This window comes from Jaculus jaculus, chromosome 8 (assembly GCF_020740685.1).
Source record: "Jaculus jaculus isolate mJacJac1 chromosome 8, mJacJac1.mat.Y.cur, whole genome shotgun sequence".
Taxonomy (NCBI): domain Eukaryota; kingdom Metazoa; phylum Chordata; class Mammalia; order Rodentia; family Dipodidae; genus Jaculus; species Jaculus jaculus.
The window spans coordinates 55,890,591-55,917,457 of record NC_059109.1 but is presented as its reverse complement, the minus strand read 5'-3'; the positions used below and the strand labels follow the sequence as shown (position 1 = coordinate 55,917,457).

Here is a 26,867-nt window from a genome sequence, read left to right as displayed (position 1 = left end):
CATGAAATGGATTCTGCCAGAAGGATAATTATTTAGCAGAAAGATAAGGTGCACAGTCGGAAGCAGAGCACAAGTCCAAATTCACACGTGCAAGAGATAATAAACAAGCACATCGATTGTACTATGTGTAGTCTGGATGTGTGAGGTATTTTTGACAACTCTGGAAAAATAGGTAAGAGCCAGAATGCAAAAGACATAAAATGTAGAGAAACTTGAGTATTGTTTTGGGCTGATGGTAACTCACTGAAGGGTTTTAAGTGGAATCACCCAGTCAGAATTGAGTTGTTGAAAAATCTCCACTGAGGATTACCCACCCAGTTGTTTGTTACATCTGGGGCTACTTGGAAAATTAAAATATTACCAAAATTTAAAAGACTAGAATACAGGGCTGCAGAGATGGCTCAGCAGTTAAGACACTTGCCTGTAAAACCTAATGATCCAGGTTTGATTCCCCAGTCCCCACATAAGCCAGATGCACAAGGTGGCACATGTGTTTGGAGTTCATTTACAGTGGCTGGAGGCCCTGGCATGCCCATTCTGTCTCTTTCTACCTCTTTCTCTCAAATAAATAAATAAAAATAAATATTTTCTTAAAAAAGAAAAAGAATAGGGTACAAGAATCTTTATCTTCAGTGCTGAGGCTGTGCTGTGAGGTGGAATTATTTAAGCAAGGCCAGTATTGTAAATGAAAGGTAATATCTTCTTCAGTTTTCAGGTCCTAAGCTGAGAAGTTGACTTCTTTTTGTTTGATTTCAGGATCACTATCCATCTCAACAGGGCCAGAGTGGGCTACATGGGATCTACCTGAGGGCTTTCTGCACAGGGCTGGATTCAGTTTTGCAGCCTTATCGCCAGGCATTGCTTGATTTGGAACAAGAGGTAAGAAAGAGATAATATAGGAAGCAGTACCTTTGTGACAGCACATTAGAGTATGTTCTTGAAGTTGCCTTTGATAAGGCCAGGCAGTTATTAGTGAACTGTTTCCTGCATGGCCAGAGGGTATGGTATTCTCTCTGTGATAGCCCAAGCCAAGATCAAAGTGGCTCACAGATAAAGTTCTGAAATGAATTTAAGACCCCTGGCTTTTGTTTCTTTATCATTTAAAAGACATCAGAATAATCTCCTATAAACTACCAGTTCTGCAGAGCTTAAAACTAAACTAAGCTTATTGTCATATTCTCCTAGTTTTCATAGATGAAATTGTTTCAAGTTAGTGTGTGGAGCTCTAATCTCAGTGTTTTTATTGCAGTTCCTGGCTGACCCTCACCTGTCTATATCACATGTCAATTACTCCTTAGATCAGGTATGCTATGCCAATAGAAAATTCTGTAGAATCTATTGCTATTGTTCGAATAATCTAATGATCCAGATGGTGCACACCTTTAATCCCAGCACTTGGGAGGCAGAGGTAGGAGGACCACTGTGAGTTCTAGACCACTCTGGAGACTACATAGTGAATTCCAGCTTAGCTTGGGCAAGACCCTACCTTGGGGGAGGGGAGGACAAGGCTAGAGAGATGGCTTAGCTGTTAAGACCTTGAACTTTCTTTACTTAAGGTGTTAAAGACCAACTTCTTAATTTTTTTTCCCAAGGCAGGGTTTCACTCTAGCCCTGGAACTCTTTCTATAGTCCCAGGTTGGCCTCAAACTCACAGCAATCCTCCTATCTTTGCCCCTCTGCCTCCCAAGTGCTAGGATTAAAAAGCATATGCCACTACGCCTGGCAAAGACCAACATTTTATATTTTGTAAATGCTATATGCTTTACTGGATAAGAACTGTTGGAAGAGTTCCAAATTTTGGCTGGGTGTGATAGCACAGACCTATAATCCAAACACTCAGGAGGTAGAAGCAGGAGAATCATGTCACGTTCTGGGCCAGCCTGGGCTACATTAACAAGACTCTGTCTCAAAAAGCCAAACTAGGAAGCTGCAGGGATGGCTTAGCAGTTAAGGTGTTTGCCTGCAAAGCCAAAGAACCCAGGTTTGATTCCCCAGGACCCACGTTAGCCAGATGCACAAGGGGGCGCATGCATCTGTAGTTTGTTTGCAATGCTTGGAGGCCCTTATGCACCCATTCTCTCTATCTCCCCTCTTTCTCTGTCAAATAAATAAATAAAAATTAAAATATTTAGAAAAAAAACCGGAGAGCTGGAAAGATGGCTTAGTGGTTAAGGGACTTGCCTGCAAAGCCTACCAACCTGGGTTTGATGCCCCTGTGCCTACATAAAGACAGATGCACAAAGTGACATATGCATTTAGAGTTTGTTTACAGTGGTTGGAGGCCCTGACCATGTGCATATTCATTTTCTCTCTTTGCTTACAAATATAAATAAAATTTTTTTTAAAGTAAACCAAAAAACAAATGAGTGCTAAATTTAGGTAACAATTAGTTTAATGTGAATTTTCTCCAACTGATGTGACTTTTAACAATGATGCCAACCTCAAAATAGAAACTGCTTCTGTCCTCCATTTTTTTTTATTTGTAGCCAACCCTGACATCAGATTGCTTTAGGATGCTAGGTTTTCCCTGTTCTATGCTACTACCAGTTTTGTTGGGGGAAGGGGAGTGGTATGTGTGGCATGTGTGTGTGTGCCCATGAGGCTCCCCATGAGCTCACTTGTGGCAGGGTGTGCTCACCTGTGCACCAAGCAGAGCATCAGGTATCACCTTCCATTCCATTGTTCTTCTACCTCTTTTTTTTTTTTTTTTTTTTTTTGGTTTTTTGAGGTAGGGTCTCACTCTAGTCCAGACTGACCTGGAATTCACTATGTAGTCTCAGGGTGGTCTTGAACTCACGTAGATCCTCCTATCTCTGCTGCCTCCCAAGTGTTGGGATTAAAGGCGTGCGCCATGCCCAGCTCCTACCTCTTCTAATTTGACTGTTTTTTTTTTTTTTAAGGTAGGGTCTTATTCTAGCCTAGGCTGACTTGAAATTCACTATGTAGTCTCAGGGGTTATTCTATTTTTTTTTCTTTTCACAATTTTTATTAACATTTTCCATGATTATAAAAAATTTTGCATGGTAATACCCTCCTTCCCTCCCCCCTCCGCACTTTCCCCTTTGAAATTCCATTCTCCATCCTATTACCTCCCCATCCCAATCATTGTACTTACATATATACAATACCAACCTATTAAGTACCCTCCTCCCTTCCTTTCTCTTCCCTTTATGTCTCCTTTTTAACTTTCTGGCCTCTTTGCTCTATTCACAGTGTCCTTTGCTATACAAAAGCTTTGTAATTTCATGAGGTCCTAGCAGATGATTTGTCATTTTATTTCCAGAGCAACTGGGATTATATTCAGAAAGTCTTTGCCAATACCAGTATGTTGAAGGGTTTCCCCTACTTTTTCCTCTAGCAGTTTGAGAGTTTCGGGTCAGATATTAAGGTCTTTAATCCATTTGGACTTAATTCTTGTGCATGGAGAGAGATAAGGATCTATTTTCATCCTTCTACAAATATATATTCAGTTTTCCCAGCACATTTGCAAAAGAGGCTATCTTTTGTCCAATGAGTATTTTTTCTTATTTTTATAATTTTTATTAACATTTTCCATAATTATAAAAAATATCCCATGGTAATACCTCCTCCCACCGCATTTTCCCCTTTGAAATTCCATTCTTCATCATACTACCTCCCCATCTCAATCATTGTACTTACATATATACAATACCAACCTATTAAGTACCCTCCTCCCCTCCTTTCTCTTCCCTTTATGTCTCCTTTTTAACTTACTGGCCTCTGCTACTAAGACTTTTCCTTCTCACGCAGAAGCCCAATCATCTATAGCTAGGATCCACATATGAGGGAGAACATGTGGCGTTTGGCTTTCTGGGCCTGGGTTACCTCACTTAGTATAATCCTTTCCAGGTCCATCCATTTTTCTGCAAATTTCATAACTTCATTTTTCTTTACCGCTAAATAGAACTCCATTGTATAAATGTGCCACATCTTCATTATCCACTCATCAGTTGAGGGACATCTAGGCTGGTTCCATTTCCCAGCTATTATAAATTGAGTAGCAATAAACATGGTTGAGCATGTACTTCTAAGGAAATGAGATGAGTCCTTTGGATATATGCCTAGGAATGCTATAGCTGGGTCATATGAAGATCAATCTTTAGCTGTTTCAGGAACCTCCACACTGATTTCCACAATGGCTGGACCAGATTGCATTCCCACCAGCAGTGTAGAAGGATTCCTCTTTTTCCACATCCTCGCCAGCTTTTATGATCATTTGTTTTCATGATGGTTGCCAATCTGACAGGAGTGAGATGGAATCTCAATGTAGTTTTAATCTGCGTTTCCCTAATGACTAGTGACGTAGAACATCTTTTTAGATGCTTATATGCCATTCATATTTCTTCCTTTGAGAACTCTCTATTTAGCTCCATAGCCCATTTTTGATTGACTTGTTTGATTCCTCATTATTTAACTTTTTGAGTTCTTTGTATATCCTAGATATTAATCCTCTATCAGATACATAGCTGGCGAAGATTTTTTCCCATTCTGTAGGATGCTTCTTTGCTTTTTTCACTGTGTCCTTTGCAGTGCAAAATCTTTGTAATTTCATGAGGTCACAGTGATTAATCTGTGGTTTTATTGCCTGAGCAACTGGGGTTATATTCAGAAAGTCTTTGCCAAGAACAATATGTTGAAGGGCTTCCCCTACTTTTTCCTCTAGCAGTTTCAGAGTTTCAGGTCTGATGTTAGGGTCTTTAATCCATTTGGACTTAATTCTTGTGCATTTTTATTTATTTAAAAGAGGCAGAGAGAGAGAGAGAGAGAGAATATGGGCGCTCCAGGGCCTCCAGCCACTGCAAATAAACTCCAGATGCGTGAGCCACCTTGCACATCTGGCTTACGTGAGTTCTGGGGAATCCAGACTGGAACCGGGGTTGTTAGGCTTCACAGGCAAGTGCTTAACCGCTAAGCCATCTCTCTGGCCCCATATTCTATTTTTTAAAGATTTATTTAAGAGAGAGTAGAAATAAGAGTCAAAGAAAACCCTTCCAAACTGAGTGGGATTCCCCACCCCAGGTGGGAGGGGTCCTGAGAGGGAAAAATATGGGAAAGTGTGCTGCAGGGCAACTTGGATCAGGTTCCCTTGTTATGGGAATTTGTGGTGTCCTTGAGATTTATGGAGCCTTTCTTGGCTCGTGGTTGGGCCTTTGGACTTAAGGTGCCAGACAGACATGGTCATAGTCTTTCACAGTAACAAAATACTTCCACTGAGTCAGTGGCCTCCAGGTTCTTTTCATGTAAGTTCAAAGAATGAAATCTGGGGCTGGTGATGGCTTAGGAGATAGAGGTGCAAAGCCTGCTAGCCCAGACTCAATTCCCCAGTTACCCACGTAAATAAAGCTAGGTGCACAAAGTGGTACATGCATCTGGACTTCCTTTGCAGTGGCAAACAGCCCTTGCATGCCCAATCTCTCCCTCTCTGCCATTCTCTTTCTTCTCTACTTGCAAATGAATTTAAAAAAAATTTAATCCCTCTACTCAGGAGGCAGAGGTAGGAGGATCACTGTTAGTTTGAGGGCACCCTGAGACTACAAAGTGAATTCCAGGTCAGCCTGGACTAGAGTGAAACCCTACCTCAAAAAACTAAACCAAAAATAAAATTTTTTAAAAAGCATGAAATTCAGAGACTATAGAGGGTAAAGTTTAGAAAGATTAAAACAGATTTTTTTATTGACAAATTCTATAATTGTAGACAATAACCACTTTCCCCTTTGAAACTCCACTCTCCATCATACCCCTTCCCCTCCCAATCAGTCTCTTATTTTTATGTCATCACCTTTTCCTTCTATTAAGGTGGTCTTGTGGAGGTAGTATCGGGCACTGCAAGGTCATGAATATCTAGGCCATTTTGTGACTGGAGGGACATATTGGAAGGAGTCCTACCCTTCCTTTGGCTTTTATATTTTTTTCCGCCACGTCTTCTGCAAAGGACCCTAAGCATTGGAAGGTGTGATAGAGATATTTCAGTGCTGAGCACTCTGTCACTTCTTCTCAGCACCATGGTGCCTTGAGTCATCCCACGGTCACCACCATCTGCAAAGAGAAGCTTATCTAACCAAAAGTAAGAGTAGCATTAATATATAGGTATGAACATTAAGAGAAGTGCTTACCAGGCAGTTGGTGAACACAGTATATACATTTAGCCAGATACAAGCAGATATTACATGCCTAGGGCTCATGACTACCCCTGTTGTAGGTTTTCAGTATCAGGGATGTATTCCCTCCTATGGAGCAGGCCTCCAGTCCAACTAGAGAGTGGTTGTTTTCCCCATAACAGACGTGCCACTATTGCACCCATTGGCTCATTTGGCCTGGCTGGTCACATATAAGGCTTACAATGTCCACTGTTGAGTATCTGCACTGGTGATTTCTTTCTCCCATTGAACTGGATGCAGCATAGCTTTTGACAGATTTATAAGCTGGTCTACACAGAGGAAGTTTTCAGCTCAGCTCCAGCAGGATTTCTCAGTGACCTTGCAGCCAGGTATGTGGAGTCTTCAGTAATAGGGTCTTACCAACTATTCCTGGTGGAAAACCAAGGGCCTTGGCAAGGGCCTATAATGTTTTGGGGGTATCAAGGACGTCCCTGGTCAACAATTCACTGGAAGGTATCCCATCCCTGGCACTGAAAGTTTTGTAGTAACAATCTATTGGCTGCTGGATGTTCCAATGTCCAAAAAAGTAGGGTTCCATATGACTTATTTATATCCTTTTAGATTTTGTTTTATTCCTCAGTCCATTTATGTAGTGTATTACACATTTATTGATTTGCATATGTTAAACCATCCCTGTGTCTCTGGGATAAAGCCTGCTTGGTCGGGGTGGATGATCTTTCTGATATATTCTTATATGCTGGGTTTTTTTTTTTTTTTTTTTTTTTTTTTTTTTTTTTTTTGATTTTTCAAGGTAGGGTCTCACTTGGCCCAGGCTGACCTGGAATTCGCTTATGAAGTTTCAGGGTGGCCTCGTACTCATGGTGATCTCCTACCTCTGCTTCCTGAGTGCTGGGATTAAAGGTGTGCACCACTGTGCCTAGCCTTGTTAGCCAATATTTTGTTGAGAATTTTTGCATCTACATTAATGAGGGAGATGAGTCTGTAATTTTTTTGGTGGTGTTCTATCTTTGTCTGGTTTTGGCTTCAGGGTGATACTGGTTCATGGAAGGAGTTTGGTAGGATTCTTTTTATTTTATGAAAAAGTATAAGAAGCATTGGTGTTAGTTCTTCCATGAAGGTCTGGTAAAATTGACCAGTGAATCTTTCTGGGCCTAGGCGTTATTTAGTTGATAGATTTTTTTTTTTTTTTTAATAACTACTTGGATCTCCATACTTTAGGTCTGTTTGTTAAGCTCATCTTGATTTAATTTTGGTAGGTCATATAAATCAAGGAAATCATCCTTTGCTTTCAGATTTCAAACTTAGTGAAGGATATGTTCTTATAGTATGTCCCTATGATGTTTTGAATTTCTCTGGTATCTGTTATGATGGTGCCTCTTTCATTTCTACTTTTATTAATGTGTGTCTTCTTTTGGTCAGATTTGCTAAGGGTTTAGCAACCTCATTTATCCTTTTAATTTTTTTTTTAATTATTTTTATTTATTTGAGAGCGACAGACACAGAGAGAAAGACGGAGGGAGAGAGAGAGAATGGGCGCGCCAGGGCTTCCAGCCTCTGCAAACGAACTCCAGACGCGTGCGCCCCCTTGTGCATCTGGCTAACGTGGGACCTGGGGAACCGAGCCTCGAACCAGGGTCCTTAGGCTTCACAGGCAAGCGCTTAACCGCTGAGCCATCTCTCCAGCCCTCATTTATCCTTTTAAAGAACCAATTCTTTGGCTGCAGTGATGGCATAGCGGTTAAGCGCTTGCCTGTGAAGCCTAAGGACCCCGGTTTGAGGCTCGATTCCCCAGGACCCACGTTAGCACAAGAGGGTGCACGCGTCTGGAGTTCGTTTGCAGTGGCTGGAAGCCCTGGCGCGCCCTTTCTCTCTTTCACTCTCTATCTGCCTCTTTCTCTGTCACTCTCAAATAAATAAATAAAAAATAATTTTAAAAATAGTTTTTAAAAAAAGAACCTACTCTTTGTTTGATTCTTTGGATTGTTATTTTGGTTTCTATTTCATTAATTTCTGCCCTAATCTTTTATTATTTCTTCTTGTCTACTGATTTTCGGTTTGCCTTGTCCTTTTTCCAAGGCCTTAAGTTGAAACATTAAGTTGTTTACTTGCAACTTTTCTAATTTCTTAATATAGGCACTTAAAGCTATAAATTTTCCTTTTAGGACTACCTTCATTGTGTCCCAAAGGTTTTGGTATGTTGTATTCTCAATATTATTTGACTCTATGAATTCTTTGATTTCCTTCATTGACCCATTCATCATTTAGTAGTGTATTATTAAGTTTCCATGATTTTGTGTATGCTCTATAGCTTCTTTTGCTATGGATTTGTAGTTTGATCCCATTGTGATCAGATAAAGTGCAAGGAATTATTTCAATTTTCCTGATTTGTTAAGATTTGCTTTGTGTCCTAATATATGGTCTATTTTAGAGAATATTCAAAGTGTTGCTGAACAGAATGTGTATTCTGCAATATTTGGGTGAAATGTTCTATATATATCTGTTAGGTCCATTTGTTCTGTGACCTCATTTAATCCAGATGCATCTCAGTTTTTTGCCAGGAGGTACTGTCAATTGATGGGATGTGATGTTGAAGTCACCCCACTACAACTGTGTTTGTTATTACCTGTGGCCTTAATCCTAATAGTGTTTGATGAATTTGGGAGCCCCCATGTTAGGCACATATATGTTTAGGATTGTAATGTCCTCCTGTTGGAGTGTGCCTTTAATCGATATAAAATGACCTTCTTTATCTTTCCTAACTAATGTTGGACTGCAGTCTACCCAGTCAGATATTAGGATAGCGACCCTGCTTGTTTGTTTTCTAGGCCTACTTGCTTGAAATACCATTCTCTAACCTTTCACCCTAAGACATTGTCCATCCTTTGTAGAAAGGTAAATTTCTTGGAGGTAACAAATTGAAGAATCCTGCTTTTTAACACAGTCTGCAAACCTGTGTCTTTTGGTTGGGGCATTGAGGACATTGATATTAAGAGTTATTATTGAAAACTGTATTTTTGTCATTTTTCTTGTTTTGTAGTTCCTACAGTTTTACCTTTGCTCTTTTGTATTAACTAAGATTGAGTATGCCCACCCCCCCACAGATTTCTTATATGTGTGCTTTTCTTTCTCTTTAGCATGGAGAATTCTTTCAAGTATTTTCTGTAGAGCTGGTTTTGTCTTCAAATATTCCTTTAGCCTGCTTTTGTTGTGGAGTGTTATTTGTCCATCTGTATGAATGGATAGCTTTGCAAGATAAAGTAACCTTGTTAACAGTTGTTGTCTTTCAGAACTTAGAATACATCATCCTAAGCCGTTCTGGCTTTGAAAGTTTGTGTTGAATAACCTGCTGTGATCCTGATGGGCTTGCCTTGTATGTGACTTGATTTTTCTCTGGAACTGCTTTCAATATATTCTCTTTGGTGTGTGTGTTTGGTAGTTTAATTATAATATGGTGAGGAGAAGTTCTTTTCAGGTTTTGTCTGTTGGGTGTTCTAAAGGCTTCCTGTATCTGCATTGGCATCTATTTCCCAATTTGGGGGAAGTTTTCTTCTGTGATTTTGTTGAAAATGCCTAATGTGCCTTTGGAGTGAAATTCTTCTCCTTCTACTATACCCTTAATTCTTATGTTTGATCTTTTCATAATGTCCTGAATATTGTGAAATTCCCATTCATACTTTCCTGTTAGTATGTCTTTCTCTTTGTTGGACTGTACTAGGTCTGCCACCTGGTCTTTTAGTTTAAATATTCTGTCCTCTCCTTCATCCATTCTATTGATGAGACGTTTTACAGAATTTTTTATTTGACTTAGTGTGTTTTTTATTGCTATTATTTCTGACTGGTTTTTCTTATTATTTCTGTTTTCTTATTCATGCCTTGTATTGACCTCCTTATTTCATTAAATTGGTTTCCTGTGTCTTCTTTGAGCCCTTGATTTCCTCAAGCATATTTATTATCATTCATTTGAAATCTTTCTCAAGCATTTCCTCTAAATCAGTTTCACTGGAGGTCATTTCTGATAGATTTATAATTTGGTGGATTTATATTGTCTTGACCTTTTGTGTTTCTTTTATTACAATGTAGAGATTTTTGCATCTTGGATTAATTTAATTCTTGGGTTTTCTAATTATCTGCAATATTATTAGATGCATTTATCAATCTGACATTATACATCTTCAGAGTAGGAGCTTAAGGTACTAGGTGTGGCTCTTAAAAGACCCAGAATAACCGCAAAAGTGACCCTAGGTGTTGGGTTTGCCTGCTATGAGAATATTCTAGTAGGATGGGTGGAACAAACTACAGGCAAATTCTAAAATTTAACTGAACACTATACACATTCAGTGAAAACTAGCACAGAGCAGGTAGTATGGCAAACAGATCCTTTAACAAAGTCAAAGTCCCTAAGGATGTGCGTTGCCCCACGTGCCTTTATCCTGTCAACTGGGAGGCTGAGATTTCCGGTCTGTTCCAAGATCAACTTGTGTTCAAGTGTGACCCTGCCCAATGAATGATAGGAGACAAAGGCACTAGAAGTCAGGAATTAACAAATGACAGCCCCCAAATATAGATTTTTTCAGAATGGCAAATCTGGGCTGGAGAGATGGCTTAGTAGTTAAGGCTTTGCCTGCAGAGCCAAAGGATCCTGGTTTGATTCTCCAGGACCCACATAAGTCAGATGCACCAGGAGGTGCAAGCATATGGATTTCGTTTGCAGTGGCTGGAGGCCCTGGCATGCTCATTCTCTCCCTCACACTTTCTCTGCCTTTCTCTCAAATAAATACATAAATATTTTTTAAGGCTGGGCATGGTGGCACATGCCTTTAATCCCAGCATTTGGGAGGCAGAGGTAGGAGGATCGCCCTGAGTTTGAGGCCACCCTGAGACTACATAGTGAATTCCAGGGCAGCCTGAACTAGAGTGAGACCCTACCTTGAAAAATGTTTGTGTGTGTAATTTTTTTAATGGCAAATCCTACCATTCATCAGATGTAACACATAATTTACCCTGACATGGAAGGTGCCATTAGCACTTCTGTTGTGTTGTAAGCCTATATACCAGGCTTCTTTGGTGCTGACCTGTAAGCCCAGTTACTTTTTGGGGTGGCTTTGGTCTGTTATGCTGCCTGCTTGCTTGGGTCGCTCTTTGCTGTGCTGTGGGCTCAGGTAGGCTGACTGGGTCAGTGGGTCACTGCTCTGATCCTGTGCCAGGTGCTGTGTATGTGAGTTCCCTTCCCCAGGTCTCTGGTGCTTGCTGCTGCTTGCACTGGCAGTCGGGGGGTAGGAGGCTGTGGATAGTGCTGGTCCTTGTGATCCTCATCCTCATGAGCTGCTCTGTTGGTCCCTGCTATCCTCCCCTTCACATTCCTTGAGTTTGTGAGGAGGAGTGGAAAATCCCCTCACCTGGCTTTTCCTGTGGCTCAGGTGGAGTCTGGTGGCTGCGGCTGCCAGGACCAGGTGCTGCCACTGCTGGAGCTGTTTCTGTGGTCTTTAGACATTCTAGGTTGTTCCTACTTCTCTGCTGTGGTTGATAATTTCTTACACACCTTCACTTTTTAGTATAAGTGTATACTTTGCTGTTTTTTGTTTGTTTGTTTGTTTTTTTCTTTTTGGTTTTTCTTTTCTTTTTTTTTGTTCATTTTTATTTATTTATTTGAGAGTGACAGAGAGAGAAAGAGGCAGATAGAGAGAGAGAGAGAGTGAGTGAGAATGGGCGCGCCAGGGCTTCCAGCCACTGCAAATGAACTCCAGACGCGTGCGCCCCCTTGTGCATCTGGCTAACGTGGGTCCTGGAGAATCAAGCCTCGAACCCGGGTCCTTAGGCTTCATAGGCAAGCGCTTAACCACTAAGCCATCTCTCCAGCCCTCTTTTTGGTTTTTCAAGGTAAGGTCTCACTCTAGCCCAGGCTGACCTGGAATTCACTGTGTAGTCTCAGGGTAGCCTCAAACCCAAGATTTTGTTAAATAAATTTTATTTATGTATTTTCAAGCACACGGAGGGAGGAGAGAATGGTGATGCCAGGGCCTCTAGCCACTGCCAATGAACTCCAGGTGCCTGTGCCACTATGTGCATCTGGCTTTCTGTGGATACTGGGGAATCAAACCTGGGTCATCAGGCTTTGCAAGCAAGCGCCTTAACTGTCAAGATATCTTTCCAGCTCTAGAAAGATTTCTTATAGTAATTATGAGAAAGACAGCAAAGCTCTTGTAAAACAGGAGGGGTCCCAAGGATATACTCCACCATCTCTTATCTGAGCCTGATTCTAACTGCTCCCAGAGCTTGTCATTTTCTTACAATCTCTGGTGATCCTCAGGTCTCTGCTCCCCACAGGACTGGGTTACAGGTGTGCATGGCCACCCCTGCTATTAATGTGGGTCCTGAGGACCCAACCAGAGCAGTCTGTCAGGCCTCCTCAGGCCCTTAAGCTTACATAGGAAGTGCTCTTCTGCACTGAGTCATCTCTCCAGCCCAGTATTGCCATTTTGTCTTATGCTAGACTGTTAGACAAAAAAAAAAAAAAAAAAAAAAAAATTTCTGAATTTTTTAAAACCTGTATTTGGTTACCACAACATAACCTTAATTTTCTGTGCTTTGCAGTTCCAGCTCCTTTTCCCTTCTGTGATGGTTGTAGTAGAGCAAGTTAAAAGTCAGAAGGTAAGAACTTTCCTTTGTCTTTTTATTCTGATAAGCACTAAGGAAATCCTAATAATTAATATTGCTTTACATTCATTTTTGGGAGATACTAGTTTTGAGTAGGTTTTAACTTTTCCTCCATTCAGCAATATCTGTTTATACAAATGTCAGGAATGCAAAATTAAGACATGCTGTACCTCATGATTCAGAAAACAAGAAAAAAGATGCACTCAAGAATGTTGGGGTGGGGAGATGGCTTAGTAGTTACCATGCTTGCCTGCAAAGCTTAAGCACCCAGGTCAATTGCCCAGTACCCATGTAAAGCCAGATGCCCATGGTGGCACATGTTTGCAGTGGCTAAAAAGAGGCCCTGGTATGCCCATTTTTTCTCTCTCTCTAATAAATAAATAAAAATTGTGTGTGTGTGTGTGTGTGTGTGTGTGTGTGTGTGGCTAGGTAAAACCAAAATACCATAGATGTTTAGAGATGAGAGCAGTTTGTACTAAGGTTTAGAACTTCTGGGTTTGAATCTGGAGGAGACTACTCCTTAAAAAGAAAGCAGTTATTGGCTGGGGAGATGGCTCAGTGGATAAAATGCTTGCTAGCCATGCAAGCATGAGGACCAGGCATGGTGATCATGCCTGTAATCACAGCTCTAACAAGGTGGAGACGGAACCCCTGGGGCTCACTGGCTAGCTGAATCATTGTGTTCTAGGTTCAATAGAGAGACCCTGTCTCAAAGATAAGGTGGAAAACTGCAGAGGAAGACACTCAGTGTTGACCTTTGACCTCCACATGCACTTAACAGTACATATACAATAAGGAAAACAAAGGTGGAAGTTTCATATTTAAGGCGCTGGCAGTTTTCTGAGAATTATGAAATCATTGGGCAAAAGCCAGAAGTAATTTTATTAATACAATATGCCTATTGTCACAACTTTCATCATAGGCATTAAAAGTTAAGAGTCGGCTGTGCCAGAAGTCTTTTTTCTGGACAGAGTTAATACCTCTGAAGAGAAAGTGCCTTGAGGTTTTACACTGGAAGAATCTACTCTCCTATTCATCTGTAATTGAACCCAGTGGACAAATGAATCAAACATGCTCAGCTCAATAATCCATGTGTTGTTGTTTTTTTATGACCCTTTTTTTTTTTTTTTTTTTTTGGTTTTCTAAGGTAGGGTCTCACTCTAGCTCAGGCTGACCTGGAATTCACTATGTATTCTCAGGGTGGCCTCGAACTCGGCGATCCTCCTACCTCTGCCTCCTGAGTGCTGGGATTAAAGGCGTGCACCACCACGCCCGGCTTATGACCCATGTTTTTAAGCTCTTTTATGTATGACTTAGGTTATTTAAGAATGTCTACCTTATGAATGTAACTAGTTAACCAGTTAATTTGCCATGTTGCTGCTTTATCTTTTCTCTGAGTACAGAAAGTTAGTGCTGTGTTATTTAATATTGTGCTATAAAAAGTAATAGGAAGGTGCCCTGTGGCACTTCAGAACTGATTGTCCTCATTAAGTTACAACACCTAGCTTTTATAGTTCACTTGTCTGTACCAGGGTTAAGTAGATTAAGAAATGTGCTCATTTTTCTTTATTTTTATGCAAGAGAGAGAGAGAGAGAGAGAGAGAGAGATGGGCGGTGGGGGGGCAATCGGTGCACCAGGACCTCTAGCCACAGCAATCAAACTGCAGACGTGTTTACCCCCTTGTGCGCATGTGTGACCTTGTACACTTGTGTCACTTTGTGCACCCTGCTTACATGGGAACTGGGGAATTGACTATGAGTCCTTAGGCTTCATAGGCAAGCACCTTATCCACTAATCCATCTCTCTAGCCCTTATTTCTTAAATAAAGGTAAATAAGGTAAATTTAATAAAGGTAAATTGTAGAGCTGGGTTATAAACCCAGGTCTATAAGAAACCCCTCACCCCATAAGACTATGCTTTTTTGGGGGAGGTTCTTTTTGGTTTTTCGAGGTAGGGTCTCACTCTGGTCTAGGCTGACCTGGAATCACTCTGTCGTCTCAGGGTGGTCTTGAACTCATGGTGATCCTCCTACCTCTGCCTCCCAAATGCTGGGATTAAAGGCATGCACCACCATGCCTGGCAAGACTATGCTTTTAAGTACTATATAAAACTGTCTCAGACTGGAGAGATGGCTTAATGGTTAAGGCGCCTGCCTGCAAAGCCTAAAGATCCAGGTTTGATTCCTCAGTACCCATGGAAGCCAGAAGCACAAGGTGGTGCATGCATCTGGTGTTTGTTTGCAGTGGCTAGAGGCCCCGGCATGCCTATTCTCTCTAGCTGCCTCTCTCTGTCTTTCAAAGTTAAATAAATAAGTTAACAACAACAATAAAAAGACTGTCTCTCAAAATGAGAGAGAACCTTCTACATGAATGGAGTTAGTGGCAAGGCAGAATTCCAACACCTGGCTACACTATTCAGCTGGCTCAGGTTCCATTGGCTATAGGAAGAGTGGAAAATGAAGAGAGGAATTTTAGATGGGTGAATCTTCCTTCCCAACTAAGATGATGGTAGAGAAACTACTGTGCTCCACAAAGTTAAAAAATGAGGTGGTGAAGAGAATGAGCTGAAAACCCATTGTGGTGGCACACACCTTTTAAGTTCAGCACTTGGAAGGTGGAAGCAGGAGGATCTGAAGTTCACAGTCATCTTCAGTTACATCAGTAGGAGGCCAGGTGGTGTGATATGAGACCCTATTTTTTTAAAAATTTTTTAAAATTTATTTATTTATTTATTTGAGAGGGACAGACACAGAGAGAAAGACAGATAGAGAAAGAGAGAGAGAATGGGCACGCCAGGGCTTCCAGCCTCTGCAAACGAACTCCAGATGCATGCACCCCCTTGTGCATCTGGCTAACGTGGGACCTGGGGAACCAAGCCTCAAACCGGGGTCCTTAGGCTTCACAGGCAAGCGCCTAACCGCTAAGCCATCTCTCCAGCCCTGAGACCCTATTTTTAAAAAGATAAAAGTATTGGGCTGGAGAGATGGCTTAGCCCTGAGACCCTATTTTTAAAAAGATAAAAGTATTGGGCTGGAGAGATGGCTTAGCGGTTAGGCGCTTGCCTGTGAAGCCTAAGGACCCCGGTTCGAGGCTCGGTTCCCCAGGTCCCACGTTAGCCAGATGCACAACGGGGCGCACGCGTCTGGAGTTCGTTTGCAGAGGCTGGAAGCCCTGGCGCGCCCATTCTCTCTTTCTCCCTCTATCTGTCTTTTTCTCTGTGTCTGTCCCTCTCAAATAAATAAATAAATAAATTTAAAAATATATATAAATAAAAAAAAAAGATAAAAGTATCATGGGCAGGGGGTAAAGCAAGGACAGATTGAACACAGGCTCACATGAGAGGTTTCTATTCATTTATTTGTGTATGTTTGCGGGGGGCTTGTGTACATGTGCGTCTGTTTTGCACCTCTTTGGAGACAGGGTCTTTTATAACTACAAAATGCCAGACTGCAAAATGACCACTGTCACAAGCATGTTGGAACCACAGATGTATATTCCTCTTTGCATATAGCCTTTACGTGAGTTCTGGGGAACTGAACCCAGGCTAGAAGGCTTGGCAGGTTAAGTATGTTTTAACCACTGAGCCATCTCCCCAGTCCACAGGTAGGTTTTAATGCACGTAAATGATACCTCAAAGTGATAAGAAAAGCCTGAAGTACATGGAGACAAATTTGGGGCAAAGCACATACCTGGTAAGTAGTCTGACTTGAATTGTATCTGGAAAGAAAGACCTTTCCTTGCCTTTGGGATCTCACCTCCCCATGACTTTTGTTTCTCTAATGGTTCTCTAACCAATGTGTGTGTGAGCACCTTGAGGGCTCATTAAAACCCCTATTTCTTGAACTGGGTGTGGTGGCACATGCCTTTAATCCCAGCACTTGAGAGGTAGAGGTAGGAGGATCACTGTGAGTTTACCTGACTACATAGTGAATTCCAGGTCAGCCTGGGCTAGAATGAGACCCTACCTCAAAAAGCAAACAAAACAAAAAACTATTTCTGACCACTAGCCCATTTCTAGCAAGTTGATACTGTTGATGCTGAGAGGAAAAGTCTGTCTTTGAGGATTATATAGAAACCTTGTAAGACAGTATGTCCCCCTACTCTACTGGATCATGCCCTGTTGGTTGAGCATAGGATATGAGTTTGTATAATTTAGCTTGACAAGACTATATTTTCCACAGATTCATGGTTGTCAAATCCTGGAAACAGTCTACAAACATAGCTGTGGGGGTTTGCCTCCAGTTCGCAGTGCATTAGAAAAGTAAGTCATGGCTTAGTTACAGATTGGGGGTGAGGGTGGAGTAATCAAGTGACTTGAGTTATCCCATTTTCTTAAATTTTTTTGTTTTTATTTATTTATTTGAGAGTGACAGAGAGAAAGAGGGAGGGAGGGAGGGAGAGAGAGAGAGAATGGGCATGCCAGGGCCTCCTACCACTGTAAACAAACTCTAGGCATGTGTGCCCTCTTGTGCATCTAGCTAATGTGGGTCCTGGGGAACTGAGCCTCAAACCAGGGTCCTTGGCTTCACAGGCAAGTGCTTAACTGCTAAGCCATCTCTCCAGCCTGAGTTATCACATTTTCTTAAAATAAATTTTATTTATTTGAGAGAGCAAACAAATGTCTTAACTGCTTAGTCATCTCTCCAGCCCTCCCCCCCCCCCCTTTTGTTTTGGTTTTAATTTTTCAAGGTAGGGTCTAACTCCAGCCCAGGCTGACTTGGAACTCACTCTGTAGTCTTAGGGTGGCCTTGAACTCATGGAGTTCCTCCTACCTCTGCCTCCCAAGTGCTGGGATTAAAGGCGTGCTCTACCATGCCTGCCTCCTATTTAACTTTTAAGGCTTAGAGAGACTGTTAGGTTAAGAAATAAAGCTGGGCATGGTTTCATACACCTTTAATCCCAGCACTTGGGAGGTAGAGGTAGGAGGATCACTCTGAGTGAAAGAAAAGAGGAGAAAGTAGAGAGAGTTCCTGCCCATGAGAAGGCAGGAAGGTAGAGCCCCTATTTGATTTTATTTTTTAAGAGACATTCTATTCGGTTAGCATACTGTAAGTATGCTTTGTTTTTTTCCTACCCAATTCTTCTTTTTTTATTTTAATATTTATTTATCTATTTGCACACACAGAAGAGAGAATGTGGGCAGGCACAAATTCCAGATGTAGGCGCCACTTGGTGCATCTGGCATTATATGGAGCCTGGGGAATTGAACCTGAGTCCCTAGGCTTTGCAGGCAAGCACCTCAACCTCTAAGCCATCTCCCCTTTCCTCCCCAATTCTTTTTTTTGTTTTGTTTTGTTTTTCAAGGTAGAATCTCACTGGCCCAGGATGACCTGGAATTAACTTTGTAATCTCAGGGTGGCCTTGAACTCATGGTGATCCTCCTATCTCTACCTCCTGAGTGTTGGGATTAAAGGCATGTGCCACCACACGCAGCTTTCCCCCCAGTTCTTTATTTTGAAAAATGTGAAGCCAATGAGAGAGTTGAAAGAATAGTACAATAAAAACCTGAACATTGCCAGGTATGGTGGTGAACATTTTACCACATTAACTTTGTCTTTGCCCTTCTATGTGTATGTATGAAATACAAGCATGTCCCCCAGGTTTTTTTCCTGTGGAGTCATTAGAATGTGGTTGCAGATATCAAAACTTAACTTCTAAATACTTCATCTTGTATATATTAGTTTTAAAAAGGTATTCCCAAGCTAGGTGTGGTAGTGCACACCTTTAATCCCAGCACTTAGGAGGCAGAAGTAGTTGGATCACTGTGAATTCAAGACCACTCTCAGACTACTTAATGAATTGTAGATCAGCCTGGGCTAGAGTGAGACCCTACCTTGAATCCCCCCCCAAAAAAAGATACTCTCTTATATAACCTCAATATTCTATCATATTCAACAAACCAAATTCATTCAATAATACAGTATCTAAAATATATCCAGAATTTTCCATTTGTTCCCCAAAGTCCCATATAGCTGTTTTTTTTATAATCCAATAAATTGTCAATAATTACATTTGATTGTCATGTCTTTATGTTTCTTTTTTCTTTTTTCAAAGTAGAGTCTCACCCTAGCCCAGGCTGACCTGGAACTCTGAAGCCCTAGGCTGGTCTTGAACTCACAATAGTTCTCCTGTCTCAGCCTGCTGGGACTGAAGATGACTGTCACCACACTGGACTCATCATGTCTGTTTAGTCTTTCTCTTTTCTTCCCTTCCTCAGGTTTCTTTTTTTTTCTTTTTTGAAGTGGGGTCTCGCTCTAGCCCAGGCTGACCTGGAATTCACTATCTACTCTCAGGGTGGCCTCAAACTCGCAGGGATCCTCCTACCTCTGCCTCCCGAGTGCTGAGATTAAAGGCGTGCACCACCATGCCCTGCTCCCTTCCTCAGTTTTTTAAGACAGGATCTCACTCTGTAACCCAGCCTGGCCTGGAACTACATAGCTCATGCTGGGATTATAAGCATAAGTTACCACATTTGGCTCCTTTTAGTCTTCTTCAATTTGAAACAGTGTCTCTTGCCGTGTGAGCACATGTGTGTGTATGTGTTTGCGCGTGCATGCACACACATGTGCTGTACACACCTGTGTGTTCTGATGCTCACCTATGGTGCCTGGTGGACTCACCTGTAGTGACCAGGGGAACATTGCATATCCTGTTCCATTGCTTTTCTACCCATTCTTTCTTTATCAGACTCTCTTTCTAAGACCAGAGCTTACTCAATTTTGTTGTTGTTGTTTGGTGAGCCCTGGCAATTCTGTCTCTGCTTGCCTACAGGTCTGGGTTTACAGATGTATGTAGCCAGCTATATATATGGGTCCTGGGAATCAAACTCAAGCAGTCTTTCAAGCCTCCTCAGACCCTCATGTTTGTACGGGAAGTGCTCTTACCCACTGAGCCCACACTGAGTCTCCAGACCCGACCCTCACATTGCCTTTTATTGTAGTCATCTTTGATGATAATGACATTTAAAAGAGCTTTTACCAGCTACCTATAGAATGTCCTATAATCTAGGTGTAGCAGATTCATCCTGATTAAACATCTTTAGCAAGGACTATACAGGTGATATTTCCCACCCCATCATACTAGAAGGTAAGGTGATCTCATGACTTGTTAAATCTGATCACATGGTTTAGGTATTGGTCATATCTCTACTGTAGAGATGTTATTTTCCTCTTTTTTTAAAAATTTTATTTATTTATTTATTTATTTGAGAGCGACAGACACAGAGAGAAAGACAGATAGAGGGAGAGAGAGAAAAAATGGGTGCGCCAGGGCCTCCAGCCACTGCAAACGAACTCCAGATGCGTTCGCCCCCTTGTGCATCTGGCTAACTTGGGACCTGGGGAACCGAGTCTCGAACCAGGGTCCTTAGGCTTCACAGGCAAGCGCTTAACCGCTAAGCCATCTCTCCAGCCCTCCTCTTTTTAATTAATATGCTATTTCATGGGTGATCCTTTGAAAACATTTCAACATCTTGGCTTCCCAAGACCTTTCTTCATTTATTTTGATTTCTACATTTTATTGGATAATATATTTTCATGTCAACCTGGTACTCTCATACTGAATCTCTTCTCACTATGTGATCTCAACAAAATAAAAACAAATCCAAGACTATGTTAGCTAAAATAGAATTCAGTAGTTTTAAAACTTACTTTACATAAATGAAAAAATATATTTCTCCTAAAAGAACGTTTATTAAACTTAACTGGACTTATGTATATAGTCTTCAGCTATAAAAATTTAGTCAGCCTATCTACAAGCATTTAAGTTAGCAGTCATTTTTTAAGTAAATTGTATTTTTATTTATATTTGAGAATTAAAGAGGCAGAGAGAGACAAAGAGAAGGAGATAGAGAGAATGGGTATTCCAGAGCCTCTAGCCACTACAAATGAACTCTAGATGCATGTGCCACCTTGTGCATCTGGCTTATGTGGGTTCTGGGGAATCAAACCTGGGTCCTTTAGCTTTGCAGACAAGCTCCTTAACTGCTAAGTCATCCTTCCAACCCAAATTAGATTTCTAAATTTTATTTATTTATTTGAGAGAGAGAATGGGCACACCAGACCTACAGCTGCTGTAAACAAACTCTAGACACATGTGCCACCTTGTACATCTAGTTTACATGGGTTCTGGGGAATCAAGCCTGGGTCCTTTGGCTTTGCAGGCAAGTGCCTTAACCACTAAGCCATCTCTCCAGCCCCAGTAAAAATATTTTTAAAAAATAACTGCTGGGCTGGATTGGTGCCTTAGTGCGAAGCCTAAGAATGCATGTTCGCATCTTCAGGTCCCATATAGCCAGAAGTACAGTGACACAAGCATGCAATGTTGCACATGCACACAAGGGGCTCACACATCTGGAGTTTGATTACAGCGGCTGAAGGCCCCGGTGTGCCCATTCTCAACACCCCCCAACCTCTTTCTCTCTCTGGCTGTCTCTCAAAAAAAAAACAAAAACAAAAACAAAAAAAACATTATTATTTGTGAGCAGAGAGAGAGAGAATGAGAACTCCTGGGCCTCCTACCGCTGCATATGAACTCCAGATACATGTGCCACCCTGTATATCTCATTCTACATAGGCACTGGAGAATTGAACCCAGGCTAGCAGTCCTTGCAAGCAAGCACTTTAAACCATTGCTCCAATTCTCCAGCCCAGCATGGTTAATTTTACCCTGTTAGCTCCCCTATGACTTACCACCTTTATCCTGTAGCAGTTTCAAACATGATTTTTTATATATATCTTATTTATTTATTTTAGTTGGGGGAATCAGACAGAGAATGGGTGTGCCATGACCTCTAGCTACCGCAAACAAACTCCAGACACATGCACTGTCTTGTGCATCTGGCTTACATGGGTCTTGGGTATTTGAACCAAGCTCCTTTGGCTTTGCAAGCAAATGCCTTAACCACTAAGCCATCTCTGCAGCCCTCAAGCATGATCTTTGTGGCCTTCATGGGGTCCACTATTTTCTAAATATACTTCTAAGACTCTTACTTTTCTTTCTCCTTAGAATCCTGGCTGTGTGTCATGGGGTCATGTATAAACAGCTCTCAGCTTGGATGCTGCATGGACTCCTCTTGGACCAACATGAAGAGTTCTTTATTAAACAGGGTCCATCTTCTGGTAATGTCAGTGCCCAATCAGAAGAGGATGAGGAGGATCTGGGAATTGGGGGACTGACAGGAAAACAACTGAGGGAACTCCAGGATTTGGTAAGGTCACCATAAGAAGGATAACATACTGTTACAGGAGTCAGAAATGTCAACAGTTCACTACATTTTACTGATGCCTTTTCAGCACATAATAGTCTGAGTGTCTTCCATAAATTATGTAGCTGTAAACACTGGGCTTTCTCTTAATCAGTCCTTAATTAATAATGTTTTAATAACTAGTTTTAATTGTCTTGTTACATTTTACTGAATGTCTATTGTGTGCTGAGCATTATTCTAGATGCTACAACTTTATAAACAAAATGTAGTCCCTGTCTTTAAGAAGCTAATTAGGGGCTGGAGAGATGGCTTAATGGTTAAGGCATTTGCCTGCAAAGTCAAAGGACCCTGGTTCAATTCCCCAGGACCCACGTAGCCACAAGCACAAAGGGGCGCAGGCATCTGGAGTTCATTTGCAGTGGCTAGAGGCCCTGGCGCGCCCATTCATTCTCTCTCTCTGTCCCCCTTTCTCTGTCAAATTAATTTTTAAAAAGAAGCATATAATTAGTAGACAACAGAGAAAAGCAGGTCATTATATTATAGTGTGCCAGGTGAGGTACTCTACAAAAGGGAATGCAGTCATTCTTGGAACTTGTTTCAGAGTGTATTTTATAAGTAGAAAGACTTGTCAGTGGATTATATGTCTGTATCACAGAGTTTGGGAGGACAGGTCAAGAAGACATGTTGAGGAGATATAGTGTATAATGATAGAAGCTATAAAGGATGAGGCTTATTTGAGGAACTACTGGTAATACAGTTGAAGTGATCAAGTGAAGCTGAAATATAAGATGTGAATGATGGTGAAGGAGAAGAGAGCAAGTGGCAGTAGATAAGGTTGTTCTGTGAAGCAAAAGGTGAAGTTTTGAAGTCCCTTGAAAATAAGAGGAAAAATCTGAATGTAAACCTGAAAGTAGCTTGGAGCCACTGAAGAATTTGAGTAAGAGAATAACATGATCAGGGGACCGGAGAGATTGCTCAGTGGTTAAGGTGCTTGCCTGCAGAGCCTAATAATCCAGGTTCGATTTCCCAGTACCCACATAAGCCATATGCACAAATTGGTGCATGCATCTGGAATTTGTTTGCAGTGGTTAGAGGCGTTGGTGTGCCCATTCTCTCTCTCTCTCCATCTCTCTGCTTACTGATAGTAATAGCCAGATGTGGTTGTGCACACTTTTAATCCCAGCACTCAGGAGACAGAGATAGGAGTATTGCTGTGAGTTCAAAGCCACCCTGAGACTACATACAGAATTCCAGGTCAGCCTGGGTAGAGCGAGACCCTACCTTGAAAAATAAAAAATCCAAAGTTAGACCTAATCTTATAACCCAGGTTCAATTCCCCAGTACCCACATAAGCCAAGTGCACAAAGTGGTACATGAATCTGGAGTTTGTTTGCAGTGGCTAGAGGACCTGGCATGCCCATTCATTCATTTTCTCTTTGCTTGCAAATAAATGAATAAATAAACATAAGATTAGAAGCCTGGGGATATGGCTTAGAAGGTAAAAGTTCTTGCTATGCAAGCATGGAAACCTGAGTTCAGATCCTCAACCCACAGAAAAGTCAGACAAGCAGTGAGCAAGCATCTGCCCTCCTATAGCAAGATGGAAAGCAGACAGAATGTGGGAAGCTTACAGTCCAGCATGCCTGGAGTACACAGTTGAGACCAACAGTGACATCTGCTTTAAACAAGGTGGAAGGGAAGACTGGTACCTGAGGTTGTCCTCTGACCTCCACCCAAACACCATGGTACATACACATGCACTTGTACATACATGAGCGCTCACACAAACCCACAAGATTAGAAGTCGGGTATGGTGTCACACACCTATAATCCCAATATCTAGGAAGCTAAGAGGAAGAGCACAGTGAGTTCCAGGTCAAGCTGGTCAATACAGTTCTAGGCCAGCCTTGGTTGGAGAGTGAGATCCTGTCTGGGGGGGAAAAAAAAAATCAATTAAAAAAAAAGGCACTTGTCTGTCAAGCCAAAGGACCCAGGTTGGATCCTCCGAAAGCTACCTAAGCCAGATGCACAAGGTGGCGCATGCATCTGGAGTTCATTTATATCAGCTGGAGGCCTTTGCATGCTCATTCTCTACCCCCTCTTTTCTCTCAAATAAATAAAAATAAAAGTACCAAAAAAAGAGAGAGCAGGGCTGGAGAGATGGCTTAGCAGTTAAGGCACTTGCCTGTGAAGCCTAAGGACCCATGTTCAAACTCTCCAGATTCCACATAAGCCAGATGCACAAAGGTGAGGCGAACACAAGGTTTCACATGCCCACTAGGTGGTGCAAGCACCTGGAGTTTAATTGCAGTGGCTGAGGCCCTCCTGGCACATCAATTCTCTCTCTCTAAAATTAAAAAAAAAAAGTTTTAGGACATGGAAAAAAGAGAGAGAGTAAAACCATTAAGAGAGTATTATAAGCCAGACATAGTGGCTCACACCTGCAATCTCAGCACCTAGGAGGCTCAGGTAAAAGGAATGATTGCTATGAGTTCAAGGCCAGTTTCTGGTCTTCAGAATGAGTTCCAGTTCAGTCTGTGCTAGAATGAGACCTGCCTCCAAAAAAAGAAAAAGTATTATGGATATTATATACTAGTGCCAAGGGTGTTAACAATGAATATGGAAGAGGGCAGAGAGACACGTGATGTTTAGATAAAATCAGTCACTCTTAGTGAGTGGTTGACTATGGATCAAGAGGGAAGTTTTTCCTTTAGCAGCTGAGTGGCAGGTGAGCAGTGGTGACAGAGAATGTGTTTGGAGTCTGAGGTAAGACGGTGGGTCTAATTTTTTTTGTGTATGAGTGGTTCTAGGGGCCAAACAAGGTTTTGTACATGCCAGGCAAGTGCTCTACCACTGAGCTATATTCCCAGCCCCAATCTGCAGCACTGCTGACTTTGAGGAGCTAGTGGGAAACTTCCTGTGGGCTGAGCCTGGGGCTTCTGAGAACAGTGTAGCTTGCTCAGAATCTAAACAAGGACTCATCTGTTTATAACTCAGAGGCCCCTAGTAGCTTCAGGGGGATCTCTGTACAATAGTGTGGAAGATGCATAGCTTTTATAATTGCAGGGAGGCCTGTTGCATAAAAACTTTAAAACAGTCTATTGTGACAACCAGTGAAGCCACATAAAAAGACGTGATTATCTGAAAAGTGTAGATTAAGAGGGAAAGAGGCTTGGCATGGTGGCTAGAGAGTCAGAGGAGGGAAGACCGCCATGAGTTCAAGGCCACCCTGAGACTCCATAGTGAATTCCAGGTCAGCCTGGGCTAGAGCAAAACCCTACCTTGAAAAAAATTTTTTTTAATTTAAAAGAGAAGAGGACCCAGAATGTCATGAGTATCCCTAACACAGCAGATATAAATTAGGCCTTAAAAAAAAAGAAACTCAGGAGGTGGCCCAGTAGGTGAAGCACTTGCTGTGCAAGCATAAGACCTGAGTTCAGATCCCTAGCATGCATGTAGGTGCTGGGTGACACACCTCTCCAGTGGTGATGACTGAAGACACTGCCTGCCAAAAATATAAATCATGGACTAGGAGAGTTACTACTTACATTCTTCCCCTTTCCTTACCTCATAGCTCATTTCTGGCATCATTTGTTTCCTTACCTAGCGCCTGATTGAGGAAGAGAACATGCTGGCTCCATCTCTGAAGCAGTTTTCTCTGCGGGTAGAGATTTTGCCATCCTATATTCCAGTAAGAGTTGCTGAAAAAATCCTCTTTGTTGGAGAATCTGTCCAAATGTTTGAGACTCAAAATGTGAACCTGACTAGAAAAGGTAAGGATCTCCTTGTCCAGTGTGCAACATCCTTGGAGGTTGTTCTTTGGTAGCACTGTGTAGCCCAAAGCATGTTTGATCAAAGTGAGTGATGGCCTCCCACAACAGATCCCTGACATGTTTTCCTTAGAAGTCACAGCCCTCTTCAAATGCCTTGTCTGCCCTGACTCTCCTGCCTTCCTTTGACCGTGCCTTCATATTCTGCAGGGTCCATTTTGAAGAACCAGGAGGACACTTTTGCTGCTGAATTGCATCGACTTAAGCAGCAGCCACTCTTCAGCTTGGTGGATTTTGAGCAAGTGGTGGATCGAATTCGTAGTACTGTGGCTGAGGTCTATCTTTCATCTTATGTTGTTTCCGGCAGAAATCTCCCCTCCCTCTCCCACTCTGCTTGCAAATAAATAAATCAGAAAAGTTGAAGAGGAAGAAGTAGAAAATGAAAGAACTTTCTGTTTTTAAGAAAATAGAAGCAGAATTAGCCCTTCCACATGGAAGGTGTTTTTAGTTATTTAGTTAAATAAGGGAGGTCTTCGTTTCATTTCTAACAGCAGTTTGAATTTATGTAGTTAGCAAAAATTCCAAGGAAAAGCTGATTTTAACTTAGTATAGCTCCATAACATAACTTTTCTCGTGTCCAAAATAATAGTAGAAGCAAAGCAGAACAGACCCTTGAGTCAAACGGAGATTATGTATGGGCCTTCCAGGTAATGATTTATTTATTTATTTATTTATTAGAGAGAGAAAAAAGAGACACACCAGGGCCTTTAGCCACTGCAAATGAACTCCAGATGCATGTGTCACCATGTGCATCTGGCTTATGTGGATTCTGGGGAATCGAAGCTGGATCCTCAGACGAGCACCTTAACTGTGAAGCTATCTCTCCATCCCCCAGGGTTCCATTTCTTGATAGTTATATTGTGATTGTAAACTTATGATTTGTGTACTTTATGTATTTTAGTGCTTTTTTTCTTTTGTTGTTTTGAGGTAGGGTCTTGCTGTAGCCCAGGCTGACCTGGAATTCACCATGTAGTCTCAGGCTGGCCTTGATCCTCCTACCTCTGCCTCCCAGGGCTGTGATTGAAGATGTGCGACACC

General features: G+C 41.7%; 1 protein-coding gene across 4 annotated transcripts in view; it reads left to right on the top strand.

The window, feature by feature from the left end:
• The window catches only part of Tubgcp4 (tubulin gamma complex associated protein 4), a 59,038-nt gene that overhangs the window by 8,305 nt on the left and 23,866 nt on the right, over nucleotides 1-26,867 (top strand). For all 4 annotated transcript variants that reach the window (XM_004660881.3, XM_045155918.1, XM_045155919.1 and 1 more), the window contains exons 3-9: nucleotides 757-879; nucleotides 1,250-1,303; nucleotides 12,732-12,788; nucleotides 16,976-17,055; nucleotides 21,801-22,002; nucleotides 25,607-25,772; nucleotides 25,980-26,104. In XM_004660881.3, coding sequence (XP_004660938.1) covers nucleotides 757-879; nucleotides 1,250-1,303; nucleotides 12,732-12,788; nucleotides 16,976-17,055; nucleotides 21,801-22,002; nucleotides 25,607-25,772; nucleotides 25,980-26,104 — 807 coding nt within the window. The remainder of the gene's footprint in view (nucleotides 1-756; nucleotides 880-1,249; nucleotides 1,304-12,731; nucleotides 12,789-16,975; nucleotides 17,056-21,800; nucleotides 22,003-25,606; nucleotides 25,773-25,979; nucleotides 26,105-26,867) is intronic.